A 25484-nucleotide genomic window follows, 5' to 3' on the forward strand; every position below is an offset into this window, starting at 1 on the left:
CTAAATCCAACAGTCAACATTCAGTATTCACTTCACTGACCTACCACATCACTTGACACAGTTGGTCCCAGCATCCTGCTTGACATGTGCTCTTCATTTGACTTCCAGGACACAACTCATTCTAGCTTTCCTCCAACCCTGTGGATGTTCCTTCTCGATCTCCTATGCTCGTTCCTCTTTATCACCCTAACATTTAAATGTTGAGACTATTCTCAGGACTTAGTCCTTGGACCTTTTCTCCTCACCACCTCCATGATCTTGTTCAATATAATTCCTCTAAATAAACAACTCCCAAGTAAATTTCTCCAGCTTGAGCCTTTCTCTCTTAGTCAGACTTACACATCTAACTTTCTACTTGCCATCTCCTCTTGGTCCAGGAATCTGTCAGATAATCTTCTAATAGACAACTTAAATTTCACCTGTCTAAAACCAAATTCCTGAACCTTCACCTTCACTTCTTCTATCAGAAGAGACATCTATTAAAATGTCTTCACATTCACTTCCTCTATCAGAAGAGACATCTTAAACTTCACATCTAAAACCAAACTCTTGAATCTTCTTCACTTCTACAGTCTTCAACTCAGTAAATGACAACTTCATTCTTCCAAAACCATTAACCCTCTTGCTTCGTCTATTTGATACCCTACATTTAGCCATTAGCAAATCTATTAGTTCTACCTTAAAAAGATACCTAGTACAGTCATGTGCTGCATAAAAACATTACGGTCAATGATGGACCACATATATGACTGTGGTACTATAAGATTATAATGGAGCTGAAAAGTTCTATTGCCTAGTGACATCGTAGCTGTTGTTAAATCATACTGTTTGTGGCAGTGCTGGCATAAACAAACCTACTGTACTGCCAATCATATAGAAGTACAGTACAATTTATGTACAGTATAATATTCGATAATGATAAAACTAGGTCACTGATTTCTACAGTATTTACTACACTTTTTTTGGTTACTTTAGAATGTACTTCTTCTATCTATTTTTTTTTTAAGTTAACTAAAACAGCCTAAGGCAGGTCCTTCAGGAGGTATTACAGAAGAAGGCATTGTAAATTGCACATTTTTTAAAAAGGCAGTAAAAAATTTTAAATATAGAAAAAGTGCTTAATACCTGGGTGATGAAACAATCTGTACAAAAAACCCTGTACATGAGTTTACCTTGCAGTAAAATCTCACATGTACTCCCAAGCCTAAGTTTTTTAAAAAAAAAAAAAAAGAAAGAAAGAAAGAAACGAAAACTCTGCCCCTCCCCCCCAAAAAAACCCTTAAGGATATAGGAAAGTTATTTTTTAGATAGCTACACAGTATGTGTGTGTGTGTGTGTGTGTGTGTGTGTGTAAGACAGAGTCTCACTCTGTCGCCCAGGCTGGAGTGCAGTGGCATGATCTCAGCTCACTGCAACTTCCACCTTCACCTACTAGGTTCAAGCGATTCTCGTGCCTGAGCCTCTTAAGTAGCTGGGATTACAGGCACAACCACACCCGGCTAATTTTTGTATTTTTTTGTAGAGACAGGGTTTCGCTATGTTGCCCAGGCTGGCCTCAAACTCCTGGCCTCAAGGGATCCATCCACTTTGGCCTCCCAAAATGCTGGGATTACAGGTACAATCCACTGTGCCCGACTGTGTACAATGTGTTTTAAGCATATTATTATTACAAACAAATCAAAAGGTTAAAAAAAATTTAGTGTAGCCTAAGTGTACAGTGTTTATAAAGTCTACAGCAGTGTACAGTAATAACATAAGCCCTCACATTCACTTACCACTCACTCACTGACTTACCCAGAGCAACTTTCAATCTTCTAAGCTTCATTTGTGCTAAATGCCCTATCAGGTGCACCTTTTTTTTTATCCTTTAGACCGTATTTTTACTGTACCTTTCCTATGTTTATGTAAACAAATACTTATCACTGTGTTACAAATGCCTACAGTATCCAGTACAGAAATACACTATATAGGTTTATACCCTAGGAGCAATAGGCTATACCATCTAGGTTCATGTAAGTGCACTATGTGATGTTTGTACAACAATGAAATCACCTAACAATGTATTTCTCAGAATGTATCCCTGTCATTAAGCAACACATGACTACGTAACTAGAATCTAGTCACATTTCACTCCTAACTCCACCCCCTGGGCTAAGTCACTATCATCTCCCACCTGGATTATTATTATATCCTCCTAACTGGCACTCCTATTTACTCACTTTCACCCTAGTACTCTCAGCACGTCATAAGGAATCCTTTTAAAATGTTCACCGATATCAGGTCAATCTCGGCTGAAATTGCTCCAATAGCTTCTAATGCACTGTCTCCACATCTAACAAATACTCTATTACAACAAACCACAACACGTTTAAAACTAAATTCATCCTTTTCCCTTATCCCATTTGTTCCCCCTCCTATATTTCCTCTCTACCATCAACCATGCCCAAATCAGAAGCTTTATTAATTCTTTCATTCACTGCTAAAATCCAGTTACCAAGCTTTATAGGTTCTAGTTTCTTAAGATCTCTTAAATCCATCCCCTCCTTCCTCATTTCCAAAAGTTGACATTTACTTTGTTTCTAACCTGGATTACTGCCTGACTTTTTCCCTTTTTTAAAAATGTTTTTTGTTTGTTTGTTTGTTTGTTTTGAGACGGAGTCACGCTCTGTTGCCCGGGCTGGAGTTCAGTGGCGCGATCTCGGCTCACTGCAACCTCCGCCTCCGGGGTTCAAGTGATTCTTGTGCCTCAGTCTCCTGAGTAGCTGGGATTACAGGCATGCGCCACCATGCCGGGCTAATTTTTGTATTTTCAGTAGAGACAGGGTTTCACCATGTTGGCCAGGCTGGCTTCAAACTCCTGACTTCAAGTGATCCACCCCACACTCTGCCTCCCAAAGTATTGGGATTACAAGCGTGAGCCACCACGCCCAGCCTACATTAACCTTTTTATCTGATCTCTAAACTTCTGATATCTATCAACTGCTCTCTAAACACCCACCAGCCACTGCTGATCTTTTTTAAAAAATCAAAAGCACGTCATTCACTGGCTTATAATCCTCCTCCTCCTCCTCACTTTCAGGCTGAAGTTTAGGTAGCGTTAGGTGAACAAACAAACACCCTAGTGCCCCTCTCCAGCCTTTTCAGTTGCTACTCACTGACCCACAGGATCCCTACCAGAATTCTGGTCACATCAAAAAAAAAGTACTTTCTCCCAACTTATTAATAAGATTCACAAAGGTTGCTCTTGGTGCCTGGGATAATACCTCCCAACTCCATCCCTGTGTCTAAGGGGCCTATCTGATCTGTCCGGGTATCGCTTCTTAAAGAAGTCTTTGGTACAGTCACAGTATGATTTATATCTCTCCCCTTTGTGCTCCTACAACATTATGCACGCCTTGCTCAAACACTTAAATTACACGATAATCACTGATGTACTTGTCTATGTTGTTTTAATAGATCATTAGCTCTTTTAGGGAAGAAAGGGGCAATGAATGATCTATTTAAGATTGTTGCAAGATCTATTCAAGACTATTTAGTGGTGTTTTGTGAATTAAAATGCCCAGTAGTTTCAATACTCAAATTACCTCTACAGCCATGATGATAACAGCAGCTTTCTTTTTGATTGTTGAATTGGCAGGAAGATTTATTAAAGAATGCACACCCATTCCAAGACTACTAATAGGTGGAAGATCCAGCCAATCGGGATCCCTTATTCCTCCCATGCAATCTTTGGCCATTGGGTAGATGGTACCATTTCCATCTCGAAGAATAATGGGAGATTCCTATAATAATGGGAAAATGGTAAAGTTTGACTCCTAATCAAAAAATGTATCTGATTTTTACAGGCATATTTATTTCCAAATTAGATTTTAGTAATAGTAATAAGAAACCTAGTATTCAAATGTGCTAAATATTCTAGGTTTTTGAATAACTGATAAGCTAACCAGAGCCAGACCCCCTAACCTCACAAAAATGCCATTGTTGTCCTATCACTTTTCAAAAGCAAAAATGAGCCTCTACCTGTCCAGCAGTGAAAATGGCTACATTCCTCTCATTCTGACCAAGGAAAGCAATGCTGCTTGTAGGAAAATTATTTTCCTGTTCTGCTTTTCCTGTAGCAAGATCAAAGATACAGTATCGTACCCAATTTCCAGTCTTCAGAACAGCATGAACACCTTCAGAAGCACACAAATGAGAAGAAAAATTGTTATACATCTTATCTCTAATAAACATCTACAATTTTAACTTCTCTGGCCACACCTGTAAGTCAATTCAAACAGATACATGCCATTCCATAATGTTACAGATAGGGAACAAAAAAATGCCAATGCCCTGAATTATTTTATCATATTCCCATTTCCTGAACAAGTATAGGATATGCCAGCTGAAGAAGTTTCAAAATTTACCTTTGGAATCTACATTCACTGCTAATATTTCTGTTTTTTCAGGTATACAAAGCTTTTTAGGAGTCCTTTGGAAACAGTCGGGAACCTTCGGTGTTCCACCAGTTTTGACAACCTGCATGACACAAAAGGAATTTTGCTTTCAAACTCCATAATAAACTCACGGAGTCAGTTCCAATATTCACTTGCTGAATGACTTCTTTACACTTACCTGCAATTCATCAATTCTAAGTAACCTACAATCCTGCAGGAGAGAAGAAGGGTCAGCATCTGGACCAGAGCTGTTCTGACAGTTAGTATTACTGGAGGTTCCTGGAAATTTTACAGCAACATAGGCACCATCTACTTTTAGCACCTGGAAGTATAGGCAAATTCAATGAACATTAGCAATAGCTTATATAAAATCAACATACAAATTCTATTCACTGAACTAATTTAATGTTAAAGGAATCTAATTCTTTGTATGTTTCTTCAATGATCACCAAGTTATAAAATCAACCCAGACAGACTCTGAGCTTTGCTACTGACATCTATATTCAAGGCTCATTTGCTAGAGAAAACTGACCCACACAGCCAGTGATTACAGTCAGTGAATGTTTTCAGTAATCAACTGAAAAACTTAAGTATATAGCCCGTGAAATCCTCCCATCTCCTAATTAAATTAAAGCAGCCTTTGGTCTGACAGAACTTTCTTGAAAATGGCAACATTCTATATTGGCAGTGTCCAATATAGCAGCCATTAGCCATAAGTGGCTACTGAGCACTTGAAATGAAGCTAATGTGACGAAGGTGCTGACTTTTTTAAGTTATTTGATTTTAACAAATTTAAATAGCCACACATACAGCTAGTGGCTACAATACAGTCAACACAGGGATAGGGTCAGCAATGCACAGAAAGACAAGCACAGAATTTGAAACCAGGACAAATTTGGGTCCCACTTCTGCTACTTGATGCTTTTTATTTTAAGCCCGTATCTAATTCTCAGAAGAAAACACCTACCCATGAACTACAGGTCTATTTTGAGAATCAGATGAAACGGTATATGAGAAAGACCTTTGTAAGCTGCAGAAACTGGTATATCTGCTCTTTCCTTTAAGTATAAATGAAAGACTATCACGTTTCAGAAACTACTGAGTAATCATGAAAACCTTTACTTTACAGGCATTCTACAACTGCAAGTGCATTTTAAATATGTGTCAGTAGAAGAGTGAAATTAATGGCACTCAAATTGATGGTTTCTTAGAAGGCAAAACAGAAGAGAGGAGAAAAAGTGGAAGGTGACTTGTAAAAAGGTTTTTCAGTACTCTGGAAGAATTTTAAATGTCATGGAAGATGATCTCAACTAGAACTAAGAGATCCAACAAATGGGCTGTACCAAAAAGTAACGTATCTCTATGCAACTTTTCTACAAAACTAAAACTATTCCCAAATAATAGTTTTTTTAAAAAGCAACATATCATCACAAATGCTCAAAGAGAGGCATAATCTCTTCATCTGTCAGCGACTGAGAAGACAGATCTGCATCAGATGCAGGGGTGCAACTAAAGATACCACTGAAGATGATAAATAAAACAGCCCTGAAGAAAGGACTCAGATATCAACCACAAATCCCTGGATAACCAATATCATTATAATTCTGTTAGTAATTAAGTTTTAGATATCTTGAACAAACCTTGCCAACAGGAACATTCTTGACATCTTCCACAAAAACCACTTCCCGAAGAGACCACTGCTCTTCATTCACCTTTTCCTCTTCTTTTGGTGCAGGGGTTGACCGTCGTCGTTCTTAGACAACAACAAAATGGTAAGTACCAAAAAGAAAATGTAAAAGAGACTTTATAGATTTCATCTAAATTTATAAGAAAGACTATCTTTAAAGGGATACATAAGTGAAGTTTCTCAACCATTTCCTAAGCTACTACTTTATGAATTGGAGTTTTCTGATTAATCTGTACTTCCAATAAATTCACAGTGAAGAACAATTGTAACCATTAATGTTTAATTGTATTAACACCAGTATAAACAAGTACAAAGAAATAGCGTAAAATGTATTTTGTACTCCCAAAATTATAGTATCTAACCAGAGTTTAAAAAGGAAGATCTGCCAGACAGTTTTAAGAAAACTATCACATAACTATTAAAGTCTAACTTTTAATTTCCTAAATTGCAAAGCAATTAACACCATAAAATTTATTTTAAGGAATTTTTGAAAAAATTCTATCCATGGTGTGGCAGTAAGTGTAGGTTTATAAATTTACAAATTTTGAGCAAAAGTTGTGACCAAGACATAACCAATTTACAATAATAAGAGTCTCAACAAAAGTGAGTAGATAGACTAGCTAGTGGCGATTATTTCCTTCTATTACTATCATTAATTTCACATGTCTTTTTAAAACTCTAATTCTGAAAAACAATAGAAATAGTCAACACTGTAAATACCATCTTTCTATTCAAAGAAGGTTATGCAAAAAAAAAAAAACCAAAGTAATAGAGATACAAATTATATAAAAAGATGTAAAAAATGATATGAGTTGCCTTAAATCAGAAACAAACTAAACACAGCTGTCTGCATGAGACCTATTTTCACAAATGCATACAACAAATAAAACTTACTGTATGGCATTGATGCACTGCTGGCAATTGAGGATGCATCACTACACGTGGATGCTGGAGATGGTGGAGGACCCATTTCTGTTTTCACTGGCTCCTGCTTACTTTCAGGCCTGAGATAAGAAATAAGATTCTCCTTATAATTAGATAAATGAAATAATGGAAACTAGTATTTTTTAAAGACAAGTATTTTCTTATAAGAGAATGAATATTAAAAACATTTTTTATTAAACTGTATTTATATTAATTTTTTTCATTGTATATTTTTAAGACTCAAGAATAAAAGGTACACAATGCATGCTTTCAAATAGTGGTTTAATATGGGAAGGAAAAATATAAAAGCTATCAACAACTTGAGACAATGATTCAGATAAGCTTTATCTGGAAATAACAAAATTTACGCTTAATTTATCAACACAGCTTTGTCAAAGCCTCTTGAGCAAACAAGTTTCACACTGCAACACTGCTAAGATTTGGATATGGCAATTTAACTGAAAAAAAAAAAAGGTAAAGGCAAGTAAGTAAAAAGCCCATTAGACCATTAATTTCTTAGAGTTCCAAGAAGAAACTCTACTCACAATGGTTTATAAAAATTTATTCTTAAACCATCTGGTGACAGGATTAAAAAACTAGCCATCTTTAATGAGTTATTTAATACTCTGTTTAAGAAAATAACTACAGCAACTAAACAGCATTCTACAGATGGTGCAAACATAAATATTTTTATATATTAAAGGGTAGAAATCAGTTTTTAATCAGAAAAGTCACTGATTATTCACAAATTTGTTATTTATATACCTATTATAAACTGGACCATCATCTTAACCCTCTTGTCTCCTATTACTCTCATCAGAAATTTCACCTGAGTTTAGAAATAATCTAAAAGAAAACTGGTATTATTTTCACCAGGATCTTAACATGAGTGATCTCAATAAGTACACAGCAAATACTCCTGGCTGCTCCACAAATGCTGTGATGGTGGGGGGAAGCCAATACTGATTAATCACTAGCATACCTTTAAAGTGAATGCATTTCAGTGACTGGCAAACGAGGGTACTACTGACATGAAAAAGACTATGTTCTTAACATTTAAATTTCACTTAGCTCTTTTGCTAATATTTGAAATCGCTGATTTCAAGGAAGCTCTTGAAAAACTTCATAAATTACAGGCTTTAAATACCATATTCTATTCTAATCTTGTATTTGTACACATCAAAATTATTTCAAATGTTCTTTACAAAGTTCATAAGACAATGAAAATGTTTTATTACTTCTATTTTTAGTACAAAATCCAACGTAATTAGAAGAAAAGTCTATAAATCTTTTTTTAAAAACCAAGACAGAGAAAGAACACGAAAACTAAAAGCAAAACCTTAATGAGGTATAAAGTCAATAGCTTTGGTTTGTTAAAAATTACATTTAACTTAACAGTAATCACTGTTTTTACATTTAAGTTTGCACTTTTAACACTCAGAGGAATGACAGCAGTAAACTTAGTAAATTTATAATCATAACATCTGAGTATAAATGGAAAGCAAACTAAAAAATTTTGGAACCTTAAAAATCTGTATGTACAGTAAAATCCCTATCATTTTTCAATGCCTGAATACATTTAGAAAAAAAGAAAATACATTGATGTGTTAAATGTTCTTTCTAGAATGTGATATTACTACTCTCCCACATATCTATACTGGTCACCTATTTTTATAAGATTAAGAAAAAATGTTATTTAACAATTTTACTAAAGTTTTAAAGTTCATGTACCAAACAACCAAATTACAGTACAAACGATTATTTTTAAAGATGAGTAGATGTTTCTAAAAGCACAGGTGTTAAGATCTCTGTACTACGCTCCAAACAGAAGTCAGCCCCAGAATGTGGGGCTATACAAAATACAGTGGTGTTTCCATTCACAAATGCCTTCAACCCAAAAAACGTTTACGAATTCTTTACAGATATTTCCCTCTTGAGTACATTAACCTGTAAAACCCTTTCAATAATCAAGATGTAGGGCAGGAAGTTAGGTAGAAATTTAAGATGATTACACAAGGAGAGAGAATGTCGGCTTAATAGCAAGGCTTAAACATATTATTACTGCCACAAAACACCTGCAAAGGATACAATCTAATAACAAAACGAGGGCATCAAAAGAGAACACTACACTGTCATCTGGCCATCAAAATCAACTGTTAATATACAAATATGAGGGGGGAGGAGCCAAGATGGCCAAATAGGAACAGCTCCGGTCTACAGCTCCCAGCATCAGCTACTCAGAAGACAGGTGATTTCTGCATTTCCATTTGAGGTACCAGGTTCATCTCACTAGGGAGTGCCAGACAGTGGGCGCAGGACAGTGGGTGCAACGCACCGTGCACCAGCCGAAGCAGGGCAAGGCATTGCCTCACTTGGGAAGTGCAAGGGGTCAGGTCAGGGAGTTAGTTCCCTTTCCTGGTCAAGGAAAGGGGTGACAGACGGCACCTGGAAAATCGGGCCACTCCCACCTGAATACTGCGCTTTTCCGATGGGCTTAGGAAACGGCGCACCAGGAGATTATATCCCTCACCTGGCTCAGAGGGTCCTACGCTCACAGAGTCTCACTGATTGCTAGCACAGCACTCTGAGATCAAACCGCAAGGCGGCAGCCAGGCTGGGGTATGGGCGCCCGCCATTGCCCAGGCTTGCTTAGGTAAACAAAGCAGCCAGGAAGCTCGAACTGGGTGAAGCCCACCACAGCTCAAGGAGGCCGGCCTGCCTCTGTAGGCTCCACCTCTGGGGGCAGGGAACAGACAAACAAAAAGACAGCAGTAACCTCTGCAGACTTAAATGTCCCTGTCTGACAGCTTTGAAGAGAGCAGTAGTTCTCCCAGCGTGCAGCTGGAGATCTGAGAACGGGCAGACTGCCTCCTCAAGTGGGCCCTGACCCCTGACCCCCAAGCAGCCTAACCGGGAGGCACCCCCCAGTAGGGGCAGACTGACACCTCACACGGCCGGGTACTCCTCTGAGACAAAACTTCCAGAGGAACGATCAGACAGCAGCATTCGCGGTTCATGAAAATCTGCTATTCTGCAGCCAGCACTGCTGGTACCCAGGCAAACAGGGTCTGGAGTGGACCTCTAGCAAACTCCAACAGACCTGCAGCAGAGGGTCCTGTCTGTTAGAAGGAAAACTAACAAACAGAAAGGACATCCACACCAAAAACCCATCTGTACATCACCGTCATCAAAGACCAAAAGTAGATAAAACCACAAAGATGGGGAAAAACAGAGCAGAAAAACTGGAAACTCTAAAAAGCAGAGCGCCTCTCCTCCTCCAAAGGAACGCAGTTCCTCACCAGCAACGGAACAAAGCTGGATGGAGAATGACTTTGACGAGTTGAGAGAAGAAGGCTTCAGACAATCAAACTACTCCGAGCTACAGGAGGAAATTCAAACCAAAGGCAAAGAAGTTGAAAACTTTGAAAAAAATTTAGACGAATGTATAACTAGAATAACCAATACAGAGAAGTGCTTAAAGGAGCTGATGGAGCTGAAAGCCAAGGCTCGAGAACTACGTGAAGAATGCAGAAGCCTCAGGAGCCGATGCAATCAACTGGAAGAAAGGGTATCAGTGATGGAAGATGAAATGAATGAAATGAAGCGAGAAGAGAAGTTTAGAGAAAAAAGAATAAAAAGAAACGAACAAAGCCTCCAAGAAATATGGGACTATGTCAAAAGACCAAATCTACGTCTGATTGGTGTACCTGAAAGTGATGCGGAGAATGGAACCAAGTTGGAAAACACTCTGCAGGATAATATCCAGGAGAACTTCCCCAGTCTAGCAAGGCAGGCCAACATTCAGATTCAGGAAATACAGAGAACGCCACAAAGATACTCCTCGAGAAGAGCAACTCCAAGACACATAATTGTCAGATTCACCAAAGTTGAAATGAAGGAAAAAATGTTAAGGGCAGCCAAAGAGAAAGGTCAGGTTACCCACAAAGGGAAGCCCATCAGACTAACAGCTGATCTCTCAGCAGAAACTCTATAAGCCAGAAGACGGGGCCAATATTCAACATTCTTAAAGAAAAGAATTGTCAACTAAGAATTTCACATCCAGCCAAACTAAGCTTCATAAGTGAAGGAGAAATAAAATACTTTACAGACAAGCAAATGCTGAGAGATTTTGTCAACACCAGGCCTGCCCTAAAAGAGCTCCTGAAGGAAGCACTAAACATGGAAAGGCACAACCGGTACCAGCCGCTGCAAAATCATGCCAAAATGTAAAGACCATCGAGATTAGGAAAAAACTGCATCAACTAACGAGCAAAATAACCAGCTAACATCATGACAGGATCAAATTCACACATAACAATATTAACTTTAAATGTAAATGGACTAAATGCTCCAATTAAAAGACACAGACTGGCAAATTGGATAAAGAGTCAAGACCCATCAGTGTGCTGTATTCAGGAAACCCATCTCACGTGCAGAGACACACACAGGCTCAAAATAAAAGGATGGAGGAAGATCTACCAAGCAAATGGAAAACAAAAAAAGGCAGGGATTGCAATCCTAGTCTCTGATAAAACAGACTTTAAGCCAACAAAGATCAAAAGAGACAAAGAAGGCCATTACATAATGGTAAAGGGATCAATTCAACAAGAAGAGCTAACTATCCTAAATATATAGGCACCCAATACAGGAGCACCCAGATTCATAAAGCAAGTCCTCAGTGACCTACAAAGAGACTTAGCCTCCCACACACAATAATAATGGGAGACTTTAACACTCCACTGTCAACATTAGACAGATCAATAACACAGAAAGTTAACAGGGATACCCAGGAATTAAACTCAGCTCTGCACCAAGCAGACCTAATAGACATCTACAGAACTCTCCACCCCAAATCAACAGAATATACATTTTTTTCAGCACCACACCACACCTATTCCAAAACTGACCACATAGTTGAAAGTAAAGCTCTCCTCAGCAAACGTAAAAGATCAGAAATTATAACAAACTGTCTCTCAGACCACAGTGCAATCAAACTAGAACTCAGGATTAAGAAACTCACTCAAAACCGCTCAACTACATGGAAACTGAACAACCGGCTCCTGAATGACTACTGGGTACATAACGAAATGAAGGCAGAAATAAAGATGTTCTTTGAAACCAACGAGAACAAAGACACAACATAGAATCTCTGGGACACATTCAAAGCAGTGTGTAGAGGGAAATTTAGAGCACTAAATGCCCACAAGAGAAAGCAGGAAAGATCCAAAATTGACATCCTAACATCACAATTAAAAGAACTAGAAAAGCAAGAGCAAACACATTCAAAAGCTAGCAGAAGGCAAGAAATAACTAAAATCAGAGCAGAATTGAAGGAAATAGAGACACAAAAAAACCCTTCAAAAAATTAATGAATCCAGGAGCTGGTTTTTTGGAAGGATCAACAAAATTGATAGACCACTAGCAAGACTAATAAAGAAAAGAGAGAAGAATCAAATAGACACAATAAAAAATGATAAAGGGGATATCACCACTGATCCCACAGAAATACAAACTATCATCAGAGAATACTACAAACACCTCTACGCAAATAAACTAGAAAATCTAGAAGAAATGGATAAATTCCTCGACACACACACTCTCCCAAGACTAAACCAGGAAGAAGTTGAATCTCTGAATAGACCAATAACAGGAGCTGAAACTGAGGCAATAATCAATAGCTTACCAACCAAAAAGAGTCCAGGACCAGATGGATTCACAGCCGAATTCTACCAGAGGTACAAGGAGGAACTGGTACCATTCCTTCTGAAACTATTCCAATCAATAGAAAAAGAGGGAATCCTCCCTAACTCATTTTATGAGGCCAGCATCATCCTGATACCAAAGCCTGGCAGAGACACTACCAAAAAACAGAATTTTAGACCAATATCCTTGATGAACATTGATGCAAAAATCCTCAATAAAATACTGGCAAACTGAATCCAGCAGCACATCAAAAAGCTTATCCACCATGATCAAGTGGGCTTCATCCCTGGGATGCAAGGCTGGTTCAATATACGCAAATCAATAAATGCAATCCAGCATATAAACAGAACCAAAGACAAAAACCACATGATTATCTCAATAGATGCAGAAAAGGCCTTTGACAAAATTCAACAACACTTCATGCTAAAAACTCTCAATAAATTAGGTATTGATGGGATGTATCTCAAAATAATAAGAGCTATCTATGACAAACCCACAGCCAATATTATACTGAATGGGCAAAAACTGGAAGCATTCCCTTTGAAAACTGGCACAAGACAGGGATGTCCTCTCTCACCACTCCTATTCAACATAGTGTTGGAAGTTCTGGCCAGGGCAATTAGGCAGGAGAAGTAAATAAAGGGTATTCAATTAGGAAAAGAGGAAGTCAAATTGTCCCTGTTTGCAGACGACATGATTGTATATCTAGAAAACCCCATCATCTCAGCCCAAAATCACCTTAAGCTGATAAGCAACTTCAGCAAAGTCTCAGGATACAAAATCAATGTACAAAAATCACAAGCATTCCTATACACCAATAACACACAAACAGAGAGCCAAATCATGAGTGAACTCCCATTCATAATTGCTTCAAAGAGAATAAAATACCTAGGAATCCAACTTACAAGGGACGTGAAGGACCTCTTCAAGGAGAACTACAAACCACTGCTCAATGAAATAAAAGAGGATACAAACAAATGGAAGAACAGTCCATGCTCATGGGTAGGAAGAATCAATATCATGAAAATGGCCATACTGCCCAAGGTAATTTATAGATTCAATGCTATCCCCATCAAGGTACCAATGACTTTCTTCACAGAATTGGAAAAAACTACTTTAAAATTCATATGGAACCAAAAATGAGCCCGCGTCGCCAAGTCAATCCTAACCCAAAAGAACAAAGCTGGAGGCATCATGCTACCTGACTTCAAACTATACTACAAGGCTACAGTAACCAAAACAGCATGGTACTGGTACCAAAACGAGATATAGATCAATGGAACAGAACAGAGCCCTCAGAAATAATGCCACATATCTATAACCATCTGATCTTTGACAAACCTGAGAAAAACAAGCAATGGGGAAAGGATTCCCTATTTAATAAATGGTGCTGGGAAAACTGGCTAGCCATATGTAGAAAGCTGAAACTGGATCCCTTCCTTACACCTTATACAAAAATTAATTCAAGATGGATTAAAGACTTAAACGTTAGACCTAAAACCATAAAAACCCTAGAAGAAAACCTAGGCAATACCATTCAGGACATAGGCATGGGCAAGGACTTCATGTCTAAAACACCAAAAGCAATGGCAACAAAAGACAAAATTGACAAATGGGATCTAATTAAACTCAAGAGCTTCTGCACAGCAAAAGAAACTACCATCAGAGTGAACAGGCAACCTACAAAATGGGACAAAATTTTTGCAACCTACTCATCTGACAAAGGGCTAATATCCAGAATCTACAATGAACTTAAACAAATTTACAAGAAAAAAACAAACAACCCCATCAAAAAGTGGGCAAAGGATATGAACAGACACTTCTCAAAAGAAGACATTTATGCAGCCAAAAGACACATGAAAAAATGCTCATCATCACTGGCCACCAGAGAAATGCAAATCAAAACCACAATGAGATACCATCTCACACCAGTTAGAATGGCAATCATTAAAAAGTCAGGAAACAACAGGTGCTGGAGAGGATGTGGAGAAATAGGAACACTTTTACACTGTTGCTGGGACTGTAAACTAGTTCAACCATTGTGGAAGTCAGTGTGGCGATTCCTCAGGGATCTAGAATTAGAAATACCATTTGACCCAGCCATCCCATTACTGGGTATATACCCAAAGGACTATAAATCATGCTGCTATAAAGACACATGCACACGTATGTTTACTGCGGCACTATTGACAATAGCAAAGACTTGGAACCAACCCAAATGTCCAACAATGATAGACTGGATTAAGAAAATGTGGCACATATACACCATGGAATCCTATGCAGCCATAAAAAATGATGAGTTCATGTCCTTTGTAGGGACATGGATGAAATTGGAAATCATCATTCTCAGTAAACTATCGCAAGGACAAAAAACCAAACACCGCATATTCTCACTCATAGATGGGAACTGAACAATGAGAACACATGGACAGAGGAAGGGGAACATCACACTCTGGGGACTGTTGTGGGGTGGGGGGAGGGGGAGGGATGGCATTAGGAGATATACCTAATGCTAAATGACGAGTTAATGGGTGCAGCACACCAGCATGGCACATGTATACATATGTAACTAACCTGCACATTGTGCACATGTACCCTACAACTTAAAGTATAATAATAATAAATTAATTAATTAATTAATAATATATATATATATTAGCAAAGTTACAAACAGTAAAATTTAGCACTTCCTTTCAAATTTCCTGGGAACCTTAACAAGACCCTATCATGTTAGGAGTTTACAACTTCACACCTCTAAGTCTTCCTTGATTATTCCCATTCATATGCAGAGCAAACAAGGAACTGGTGTCAAAGCAGGATTAGTTAAGCTATAGTACTTACTTAGCTTCAGTAGTTTTGCTAGCTTTTTCCATGTTTTTCAAGCTTTCAGGAGATCTAAGTTGAAATCTACAGCTGTCATTCATATTCCAAACTGACTCCATTAAGACACCAACTTTAGGAATCCCAGCACTAATTGAAAATGCAACTGCTCCAGCATGATAAAGAGGATTATTTCTCAAGCATACCTAGCAAACAAAAGAAAACCACCATCAAGATGACATAACTTTAAAAATATATGTAATATTTATTTCAAATGGATGAAATACAATATATGAAACTACTGGGCTTCCTAGGTTTCCCAGTATAATCTTACCCAATCAATAAGGCTGAAAAAGCACCACCTTAAAGGTCTTCATTAAGAAAATTTGTTTCTAGGCCAGGCGTGGTGGCTCACGCCTGTTATCCCAGCACTTTGGGGGGCCAAGGCAGGTGGATCATGAGTCAGGAGTTCAAGACCAGCCTGGCCAAGATGGTGAAACCCCCGTCTCTATTAAAAATACAAAAATTAGCTGGGCATGGTGGCATGCGCCTGTTATCCCAGCTACTTGGGTGGCTGAGGCAGAGAATTGCTTAAACCTGGGAGGTGGAGGTTGCAGTGAGCCGAGATCATGCCACTGCACTCCAGCCTGGGCAACAGAGTGAGACTCCATCTCAAAAAAAAGAAAAAGAGAAGAAAATTTGTTTCTAATATTAAGGAAAAGGAATAATTTCAACATGTTTGCTAAAAATTTAGCATTAATTTTAAATTTTCATGCAGCAAATATCCCATCCTTTCTGCTACAAACAAACAAACAAACAAAAAACAGAGCAGAAACAGCAGAGAAGAAACTAAAAGGCATTATAATTTAAAAAGTAAAATGTGAAAAAAAAATTACACTTCTTGTCTGTTTCCTACAATCTGAAATAACTTTTTCCCTTAATTCATGATAGGCTCTATAACTTTAGTCTATAGATGTTTCTTTATCCCAGAAGACTACTGTTTCCTGCTAGCCAGAAGGTTCCATGAATAATTTTTCTTTTAAATTAAAAAAGAATATGTAGACATTAGTGTCTGAAGTTTAACTGGGTTTAGGAGTAAATAACTTACAGAGAAAAAAAAAAAACAACTCTGTCAGGGGACTAACCTCAGATCATGCTCCGAAAACCAATGGCCTTCAAGACAGCACTGTTAAACATACCAACAGTATCTCCATCTTAGATAGGAACATTTTTTCTGGAGATATCTTTTATTTCTCCAATATCCCAATCTTACTATGTGGTAGATGACCAGAGGTACATACGAAGATCATGATTTTTTGTGGCTTATAATTAAATGTAAGAAACAAAAGAAGATGGTGGTACATTTGAAAAGTGCAGGAACTGGAAACATTGGCTTAGAGGTACAGTTCTACCAAAGAATAGTTGTGTATCATTAACTATAACTCCGTGGCATAAAATGAATAGTTCTTAAGATGATCTATAAATACAGATGCAGCTGAATAAGTGACCAACAGTTCTTTTCAATGTTAAGACATGAATATTTTACTTGTTCTGCAGCTGTAACTGCCCTCAGCCTCCAGTATTCTACAGGTTTAAAACACAACCTTGGTTATATACCAAGGTATTTTCATATGCTATCTTTCGGCAATTTAGTGTCAAGCTTTTTTATTTAAAGCTTTTCTCCAATATTTTTTCTGCTCTCCCTGTCTACAGTAATGCCATATTACCTGCTGATACGGCAGCTGCTGCAACATCCTGCTAGTACATGAGTGCAATTGAAAAAGAATGTCCAGAACATCAGAAATCAGTATTTAAACTAAATAGGCAAAGAAGGGATCCTACAAAGGAGGGAAGGAGGGGCAAAGAGAGGAGCAGGGGGAAAAAGAGAGCATACCCTGTCCAAAGAAACTAATATAAATAATGAAGGCCGATCAATAATGTTCAAAATAGTGGGTAAACGCTGAAAATTTTCTGGTTCGAAGACCAATAGGCAGAAGAACATGAGGAAGACCAAGAAAAAAGGTGTCATGAAGAAAAAGAATAGGTACATTTTACTACCTTGTAATGAAAAAAAAAAAAAAACCTGCATTTAAAGTGCTAGATGAAGAAATTAACACCACATTCTATAATAAAAAACTACCATTTTGTCTAAGTTTTAAGGATTAAGTTTTTAAACATTCATAACAGCATTTGCTGTAATGAATACAAGCATTAAGTTTTACCCAGAAGATAAACCTCAACCAGAATGTAATAAATTAGAAGTTCTCAGACTCATTTGATCTCAAGACCTTTTTCCTTTTTTCACTATTAAGTATTACCGCATATCCCAAAAACCTTATGTTTATATGGGTCATATCTAGTTTTAATAATTAGTAAATTAAAACTGAGTAAATCGAGTGTATTAGTAATTGAAATTGAGAAAGTTTTAAATATTTAATAGTGATAAAACCCCACATTCATATAAACAATTTTTATGGAAAATAGATTTTCAAAAAAATAGTGGCGAGAAAAGTAACATCATTTACATTTTAGCAAATCTCTTAATGTCAGACTTAATAAAAGACAGCTGTATTCTCATGTCTGCTTCTGCATTCAATCTGTTGATACCTTCTTCTGACAAAGCTAATTCAGCTAATAGGAAGCTAATTCAGCCTGACACAAATATGTAATAGAAAAATGAAGGAAATTTTCAGAGTCCCTGAAAGGGTTGAGGAGAAGGCAGGGGTCTCTGGACCACACTTAGAGAACCACTGAGATATTAAGAATATCAGCTTCCAGAAAATAGTACCCGTAGAAGCCTAAAACCACCTCAGAGTCAAAAACCAGAAAGTGGTAGAAATGGGGATTTGCCAAAGCCCCCTGCCTCATGCTGACAACATCCTCATAGAGCAGTATCTTTCAAACAGGTTAGTCATATGAATCACCCGGGATGTTTGTTAAACACAATGATGCCTGGCCCTACCACCAAACAAACTTAAACATTTCAGGCAAGGGGTTCCAGACTCTGCATTTTAAAAGTAGCAAGTGATTCTTAAAGCCAGGGAACCTTGCCCCATAGGGAAACCTACTAATACTGAACCACAATCTATACAGTATTACTCTACTGAATGAAGGAAGAATGACATGACACATACACGTTACTGGAAACCGATTCTTCAAATGATGCTCATCTGTAAAACTGCTTACAAGGGAAGAAAGTGATTCTGAAGAGAAATGAGGTCCCTTAAGACAGGCTAAATCCATCACTTACCTGGGTACCAACAGTGATGTTCGGCATTGAAGAAATACCAGCACTGGATTTAGGCTTTTTATTTTTTGCTCTAGCTTTCTCTAACATTTTCTTCCTTTGACTAAAAGGAACTACACCCCTGAAAACAAAAAACATAAATTGGTCAAATAAGCAGTAAAACAGCCCACTAAATAAATCTGAAATTACACATATTATCAGTTAAGCATTTCTGGCATTTCTCCAGTATTTTCGCCTCAGAAAACTATTAATGTGTACAATTTCATCTTAATTATAATTTGTGCATTAGATTAATAACTGGATCTACTTTTATTAAACCTTTATAATTAAATTTTATGGGAAATTCATCAATTGCTTTTTTTTTTTTTTTTTTTTTTGAGACAGGGCCTTTCTCTGCTGCCCAGGCTACAGTGCAGGTGGCTGATCTCAGCTCACTGCACTCTCTACCTCCTGGACTCAAGAGATCCTCCTGCCTCAGCCTCCCAAGTAGCTGAGACTACAAGGCACCCACCACCACACCCAGTTACTTCTTGTATTTTCTGTAGAGACTAGGTCTCACTGTATTGCCCAGGCTGTTCTCGAACTCCCAGGCTCAAGCAATCCTCTGGCCTTGGCCTCCGAAAGTGCTGGGCCTCCGAAAGCCACTGTGCCTGGGCCTAATTGACATATTTTCTTCCAAATAATTATACTTCATTAGGAAACTCCCCTATATATTGTTTCCAAAATGCAATTTTGCTGTTAACTCCTTAAAACACAACAAAGAAAAAATGTAAGGTCACCTTCTAACAGTAAAGCTATAATTAAATAAGGCAGAGAATATTCGTACAATGAAATGAAAAAAATACTCTATAACCTATACTTTCAATTATGTAAAAGCAAAGTACATGTTTATGTAGAGGAAAAAAAGATTTAAAATACCCCAAATGTTAACTGTAGTTATCTCTGGGTTGCAGGATTCTAAATGACTTTTGTTTCTACTTTATACTTTCATAAAACTTATTAATTATATTCACTAAGTATGTATTTTTATAAATTTAACTGTTAAAGTTTTTAAAAATGTTACTTTGTTCCAAAGTGAAATTTCCCTTCCATAAGGCATAATCTTTTAATTGATCTTCTCATGTTGGTATTCCACTACTCAAAGCATCTTTCTATACATACACAAGCATTCACCGATAAATTCCTCCTCCCTATAGACTCACCACCAATATAAACTGTTTTCCAGCTGAGCGCAGGTGTAAAGGGCACAGCAATGTAAAGAAACTATCCGCTCTCCTTGAAGTTCAGAGTAAGTCTGAGCAGTGTGCTCTAATTTAGAAGCCACAGAACTTAAAGTTTCATCCACCCATGTAGCAACCTAAAGAATAAAATATTAGAACTTTAAATAAAATCAAGCCATCTTTTCAAAAGGACTGTGGTAAAAACTAGGGGAAGGCATATATACTTTAAAGACTGGAGTTCTAAAATGTTTTGAGTTAAATGCTATAAAAATAAGTAATTCAGAGAGGTTCTTAGTAAGACTAGAAACTAAAATACTTTTTTCACACAAATCAAAATAGCAGTTATTCAAATGAATGTCTAAGGCCATCTTTAAGGTCAGAAGTAAACATTTGCTCTACTAATTTTTAAAAGAATTTAGTGACTTTAGGCCAGGTGTCATGCCTGTAATCCCAGCACTTTGGGAGGCCAAGGAGGGAGAATCACTTGGCGCCAGGAGTTTGAGACTAGCCTGAGCAACACAGTAAGACTCTGCCTCTACAAAAAAGTTTTAAAAATCAGCTGGGCACAGTGGTGTGTGCCTACAGTACTAGCTACTTGGAAGGCTTGAGTTCAAGGCTGCAGTGAGCTACGACCACTGCACTTGAGCTTGGGCAACAAAGCAAGACCCTGTCTCAAAAAAACAAAACAAAACAATTTAGTGACTTTAAAGCCAAACCGATAATTTGAGACATAATATCCATACTTTGTCAATCTGTATTTTCTAGCTTCTCAACATCTTTTCTTAGCAATTTTCTTGAATATTTTTGCCTTTCCTTAAACCAGAAAGCTTTTTTTTTTTTTTTTTTTTTTGAGACGGAGTCTCGCACTGTCACCTGGGCTGCAGTGCAGTGGTACGATCTCAGCTCACTGCAACCTCCACCTCCCAGGTTCAAGCAATTCTCCTGCCTCAGCCTCCTGAGGAGCTGGTATTACAGGTGCCTGCCACCACACCCAGCTAATTTTTTTGTATTTTTAGTAGAGATAGGGTTTTGTATTTTTAGTAGAGATGGGTTGGCTAGGCTGGTCTCGACACCTGACCTCATGATCCACCCACCTCAGCCTCCCAAAGTGCTGGGATTACGGGCGTGAGCCACCAGGCCCAGCCACAGAAAGCTATTTTTAAAGTTACAGTATAAACTAGCCAACAAAAATATACATTAGATTACTAAGGCTTGAGACACTTTGTATTTATGTTAACATAGATCAAAAATGAAAAGATGGAAAAGGAGCAAAAAAAGAAAAAAAGAAAACAAGAATTAAAGCATGAAATGTTAATCAATGCAAAGTGTTTCATACCTTGTTATTTTCTGTAGCTACAGTTGCTCTTATGCTATTTGCAGACAGGAGGACTATCTTTTCATTGGTTAACCCCAAAAATGTTGCTCGTGGATGATGTAATGAAGGATTCTTTGAAAGCATAAAAAAAAATTACTATTTTATATGTTGATATGTAGAGCTATTCAATGCAAGATTTCATAAAATAAAATACCTGGGCATTTCTGTAAGGCTCAGATTCACTCCATTTCCACTGATAAAGTTCTCCTTTACTGCTGACAGCCAGAAGTTCAGAATACAAAGCCCCAATACAGATGAATTTTGTTCCATCCTATAAAGTAAAATACAATACTATAAATATAAAAATTGCCAAATCTACGGATTTGAACACTGTCACTTTAATCACTTCATCAGATCTAGATTAATTATGTAAACACATAAACCACAACTATACAAAGTCTTTAGCACAGCCTACAAGGTATCCAATTAAGGTGGCCCTGGCTCCCTCCATTAACTCACTCACCTCCATTCACACTGGCCTTCTTCCTGTCACAGTGGTCTTCTTCCTACCCTCGGACCACTGTCCTTGCTGTTCCCTCTGTCTGTGTTACTCTTTCTCAGGTGACACTCCCTCAAGAGACTGTCTCTGATGACACTATGTACAGAACCACCACTCTCACATTAGTTCCTTACACTGCTTTCTTTTTAATCCACAGCACTTCACAACTTGACATATTTATTTGTTTATACACTATCTCACTCAAGTATAAGCTTTGTCTTATTCACCACTGTAACTTAAGAACTTAGCGTACAAGTAGGTGCTCAATCAATGTGCTGAATGAGTGAAGGGAAAAAAAGAAAAACAGAATAAGGAGCTGAAACAGAGAAAAACGATGTCAAATCAAAAGATTCTTTCCCTGTAAGCTCTTTCAAGCTATGGAAACAAGTGCCCATATTTAAGGTAATCATTCATTCACTTTTATGTTGACATACATGCAATGATTTGGAATGCAATTAAATTATAAAAAGCTTGGCTAATAAATGTAAATAAATAATTTTCTTTAACATAAAACCAATGATCAGAGCCACAAAGCTACCTAGAAATCTCACAGCAAAAATTGCCAGTAACGGATTTTAGGTTGCAAAAATGCTATTGGTCTATACACAGTACTTCTCCATTTTCTTTGGGATTCTGGCTCCAGGGTATGATAAACAAATGGTGTCTTTCTGGTTTTTCTGTCAAAATTCAATTTTATTTGGTCAGATGGTAACGTTATAGTGCTCAGCTAAAACTTGTAAAGTCTACAAGATTTATTAATATAACACAATAACAACAGGTTATGCCTTAGTGTTGTACAGAAATGATACTAATTTTAATCGTCTATTTTACCTGTACCAGTCAACCCTATTTTCCTATTTTCAAGTCACTTTTATTGGGGGATGGAAAAGAGACCAAATTTGGAATTCTCCAAGTTAGCAATTCTTCCCTTACCTTTACCATGGATGTCTACAAACCATTACTGACTTTCTCCATAGAAACCGCATCAAATTTTACCTTTCTACTTCATATTCTCTTCTCAATCCTATGGTTAAGAATTAACTATAATGGAATCAGACTAAGTGAGTCCCCAACCTAGATCCAACACTTATTAAGTATGTGACTTCAGGTAAACTATACAATTTCTCTGAAACCATTTCTTCATTTCTAAAATGGGTATTAAGGTAATGCAAATCATGGTAAGGGAGAGGGGAGTGCAGGGTAAAAACCAAACGGAGTAACATATATAGCTGACCCTTGAACAATATGGGTTTGAACTGTTAGGGTCTGCTTATAGTTCTCTTCAGCCTCTGCCATCCTTGAGACAGCAAAAGCAACTCCTCCTCTTCTAATTCTTCCTTCCCCTCCTCAGCCTATTCAACATGAAGATAATGAGAATAAAGACCTTAATGGTAATCCGCTTCCACTTAATGAATACTAAATATATGTTCTTTTCCTTATGATTTTCTTAATAACATTTTCTCTAATTTACTTTATTGTATAAATACAGTATATACTACATATAACATACAAAATATGTTGTTAATCAACTTTATGTTGTTGCTAAGGCTCCCAGTGAACAGGAGGCTATAGTAAGTTTTGGGGGAGTCAAAGTTATGTGGATTTTCAACTGCATGAGGAGTGGGTGCCCCTAACCCCTTCACAGTTCAGGGGTCAGCTGGATAAAGTACATAGCACAGAGCTCAGTGCAAAAAGCACTCAATTAAATTCGACTATGACTAATCTCCTCCCCTGACTTCATCTCTGACTCACCCAGAAAATGATAGCTCTAAGGCAGGGGCTTCCTCAATATTCCTAGCTCTAGATTTGCTTAATGAAAGCACCATTCTCACCTCCTCCCTTCTCCCCATCTCAGAGAAAGAAGGGTTTTCCTCCCCTCCTATTTAAAGATAACCCACAGACACACTGGATGCAACTCCTTCCCATATCCCCCAACAACCATCCAAACAAATCTCTCCTTCAGTCCTAACATGGTAAAGTGAATTACTGCCTGGCATATGTTTCACCTTACCAGTTTTCAGTGATGGACACGACATTTTTTCCAACTGCCAAATCAATGCTCAATGTATGTAATCAATCCATCTTCTCTTTAAACTCTTCAAATGATTTGCCTCTGTTCATTATCTGTTCTGCAACCCATCCTTCTCTCCCTAATTCATAGGTCACCATTCTCTACTGGTCTTCCACCTACCTTCCATCTCCCTGGCACTACCATGCATGGTCTTCCCTCCATCTCCCTGGTACTACCATGCACTCCCTGCCACTGATTCTTTCTCCCTGTATTCAAATTGTGCTTCACCTTCAGCCTCAGTGACTTCATCTACCAGAGCATCATGCTTTTAAATGTGTAAATCTCATATCTCCAGACTTACCTACAGCTGTCTTAAAAAGCACAATGACATCCCTAAAATGAATCCGCCATCTCCTGCAAAGCTGTGCCTTCCCTGTAGTTCCTATCTCTATGAATGACATCACCACCCACCTGGTAATGGGAGACACGACAATCGAACTGACTGATGAGAGAAAAGGAAGAGATGAGGCGTGCTCCCAGGTTCCCATCTCTAAACTGATCTCAAATTCCTCTCAGATTCTTCTCTTTCTCTCTCCCCATACCCCTGCTTTGGTTGAGATCCTCACAATTTCCTTGAACAACTGTAGCATTCTCATAACCGACTTTTGATTTTTCCTGTTGCTTTCTCCCATCATGCCAGTAATGTTCACCTCCTTAAAACGAATCAAATACAACAAAGCAAAACCCCACCAATCACATCAAGTCACTTCTCAGACTCTGTTGACTTCTTAATTGCTGCAAAACAATATCCTAACTTCTTGCTTGGCAAACTGTCTAGTCATCTCCATCCCACCTCTTCTCCTACTCCCCACCACAAAGCAGCAATTCTGAATTTTTCATGGTTCCTCAAACACATCATGACCTTTTGTGACTCTGGGCCCATGCCCAGATACGTCTGGAATACCTTTGTGCCTTGGTCAATGCCCACCTCACCTTAAAAATGCTGCTTAAATGCTATCTCCTCTGCGATGCCTTTGCCAGATCTCTCAGGTGGTATTGGTCATTTACCACTCAGAACCCCTATAGCACTTTACTCATACTTTCAGCCTAGCACTGATCACATTATGATCACATTACATTCTATGTAAATGTTTGTGTTCCCCACTGAATTCCTTGTAGAAAGGCCAATATCATACTCATGACTATATTACCATATGCCAGCTTGGTATATGGCACAAAGCAGGAACACACTGACCAACTGTTGAATGAACAAATGAATCTTAACTCCAGCTTCTTTGGGTAAATGCCTTACTAGAGCAGTACAATCCTGAACAAACCAAGCAAAAGCATGGTGCATGAGGCCCTCTCAGAACTGACTTGCCTTTATCTTTCAGAGATAGGGCAATGTCCCCCACGGTGATAAGGCCTGGATGAGCCAATTAAACCCCTACAGGCCCTGAAAACCCACTATGGACAAATGAAGATGAATAGCACAACTATGAACCCACAGGAAGAGGACAAAAAAATCACCTACTACTTCTTGCCTGCTTCAGATTTATCTG

General features: G+C 37.9%; 1 protein-coding gene across 25 annotated transcripts in view; it reads right to left on the bottom strand.

Annotated features, from left to right (window-relative positions):
* UBR5 (ubiquitin protein ligase E3 component n-recognin 5) overlaps window positions 1–25484 on the bottom strand; it is a 159671-nt gene that overhangs the window by 54514 nt on the left and 79673 nt on the right. For all 25 annotated transcript variants that reach the window (XR_010159302.1, XR_010159306.1, XR_010159307.1 and 22 more), the window contains 11 exons: window positions 21567–21683; window positions 21374–21484; window positions 20020–20174; window positions 18821–18938; window positions 15592–15776; window positions 7018–7127; window positions 6077–6189; window positions 4615–4758; window positions 4407–4518; window positions 4021–4175; window positions 3585–3782 (listed from right to left, as the gene is read on the bottom strand). Coding sequence is in view for 13 of the 25 variants with exons in the window: in XM_016959749.3 (XP_016815238.1) it covers window positions 3585–3782; window positions 4021–4175; window positions 4407–4518; window positions 4615–4758; window positions 6077–6189; window positions 7018–7127; window positions 15592–15776; window positions 18821–18938; window positions 20020–20174; window positions 21374–21484; window positions 21567–21683 (1518 nt within the window). In the remaining 12 variants the exon portion in view is untranslated. The remainder of the gene's footprint in view (window positions 1–3584; window positions 3783–4020; window positions 4176–4406; window positions 4519–4614; window positions 4759–6076; window positions 6190–7017; window positions 7128–15591; window positions 15777–18820; window positions 18939–20019; window positions 20175–21373; window positions 21485–21566; window positions 21684–25484) is intronic.

The sequence above is a fragment of the Pan troglodytes genome, chromosome 7 (assembly GCF_028858775.2).
Source record: "Pan troglodytes isolate AG18354 chromosome 7, NHGRI_mPanTro3-v2.0_pri, whole genome shotgun sequence".
Taxonomy (NCBI): Eukaryota; Metazoa; Chordata; class Mammalia; order Primates; family Hominidae; genus Pan; species Pan troglodytes.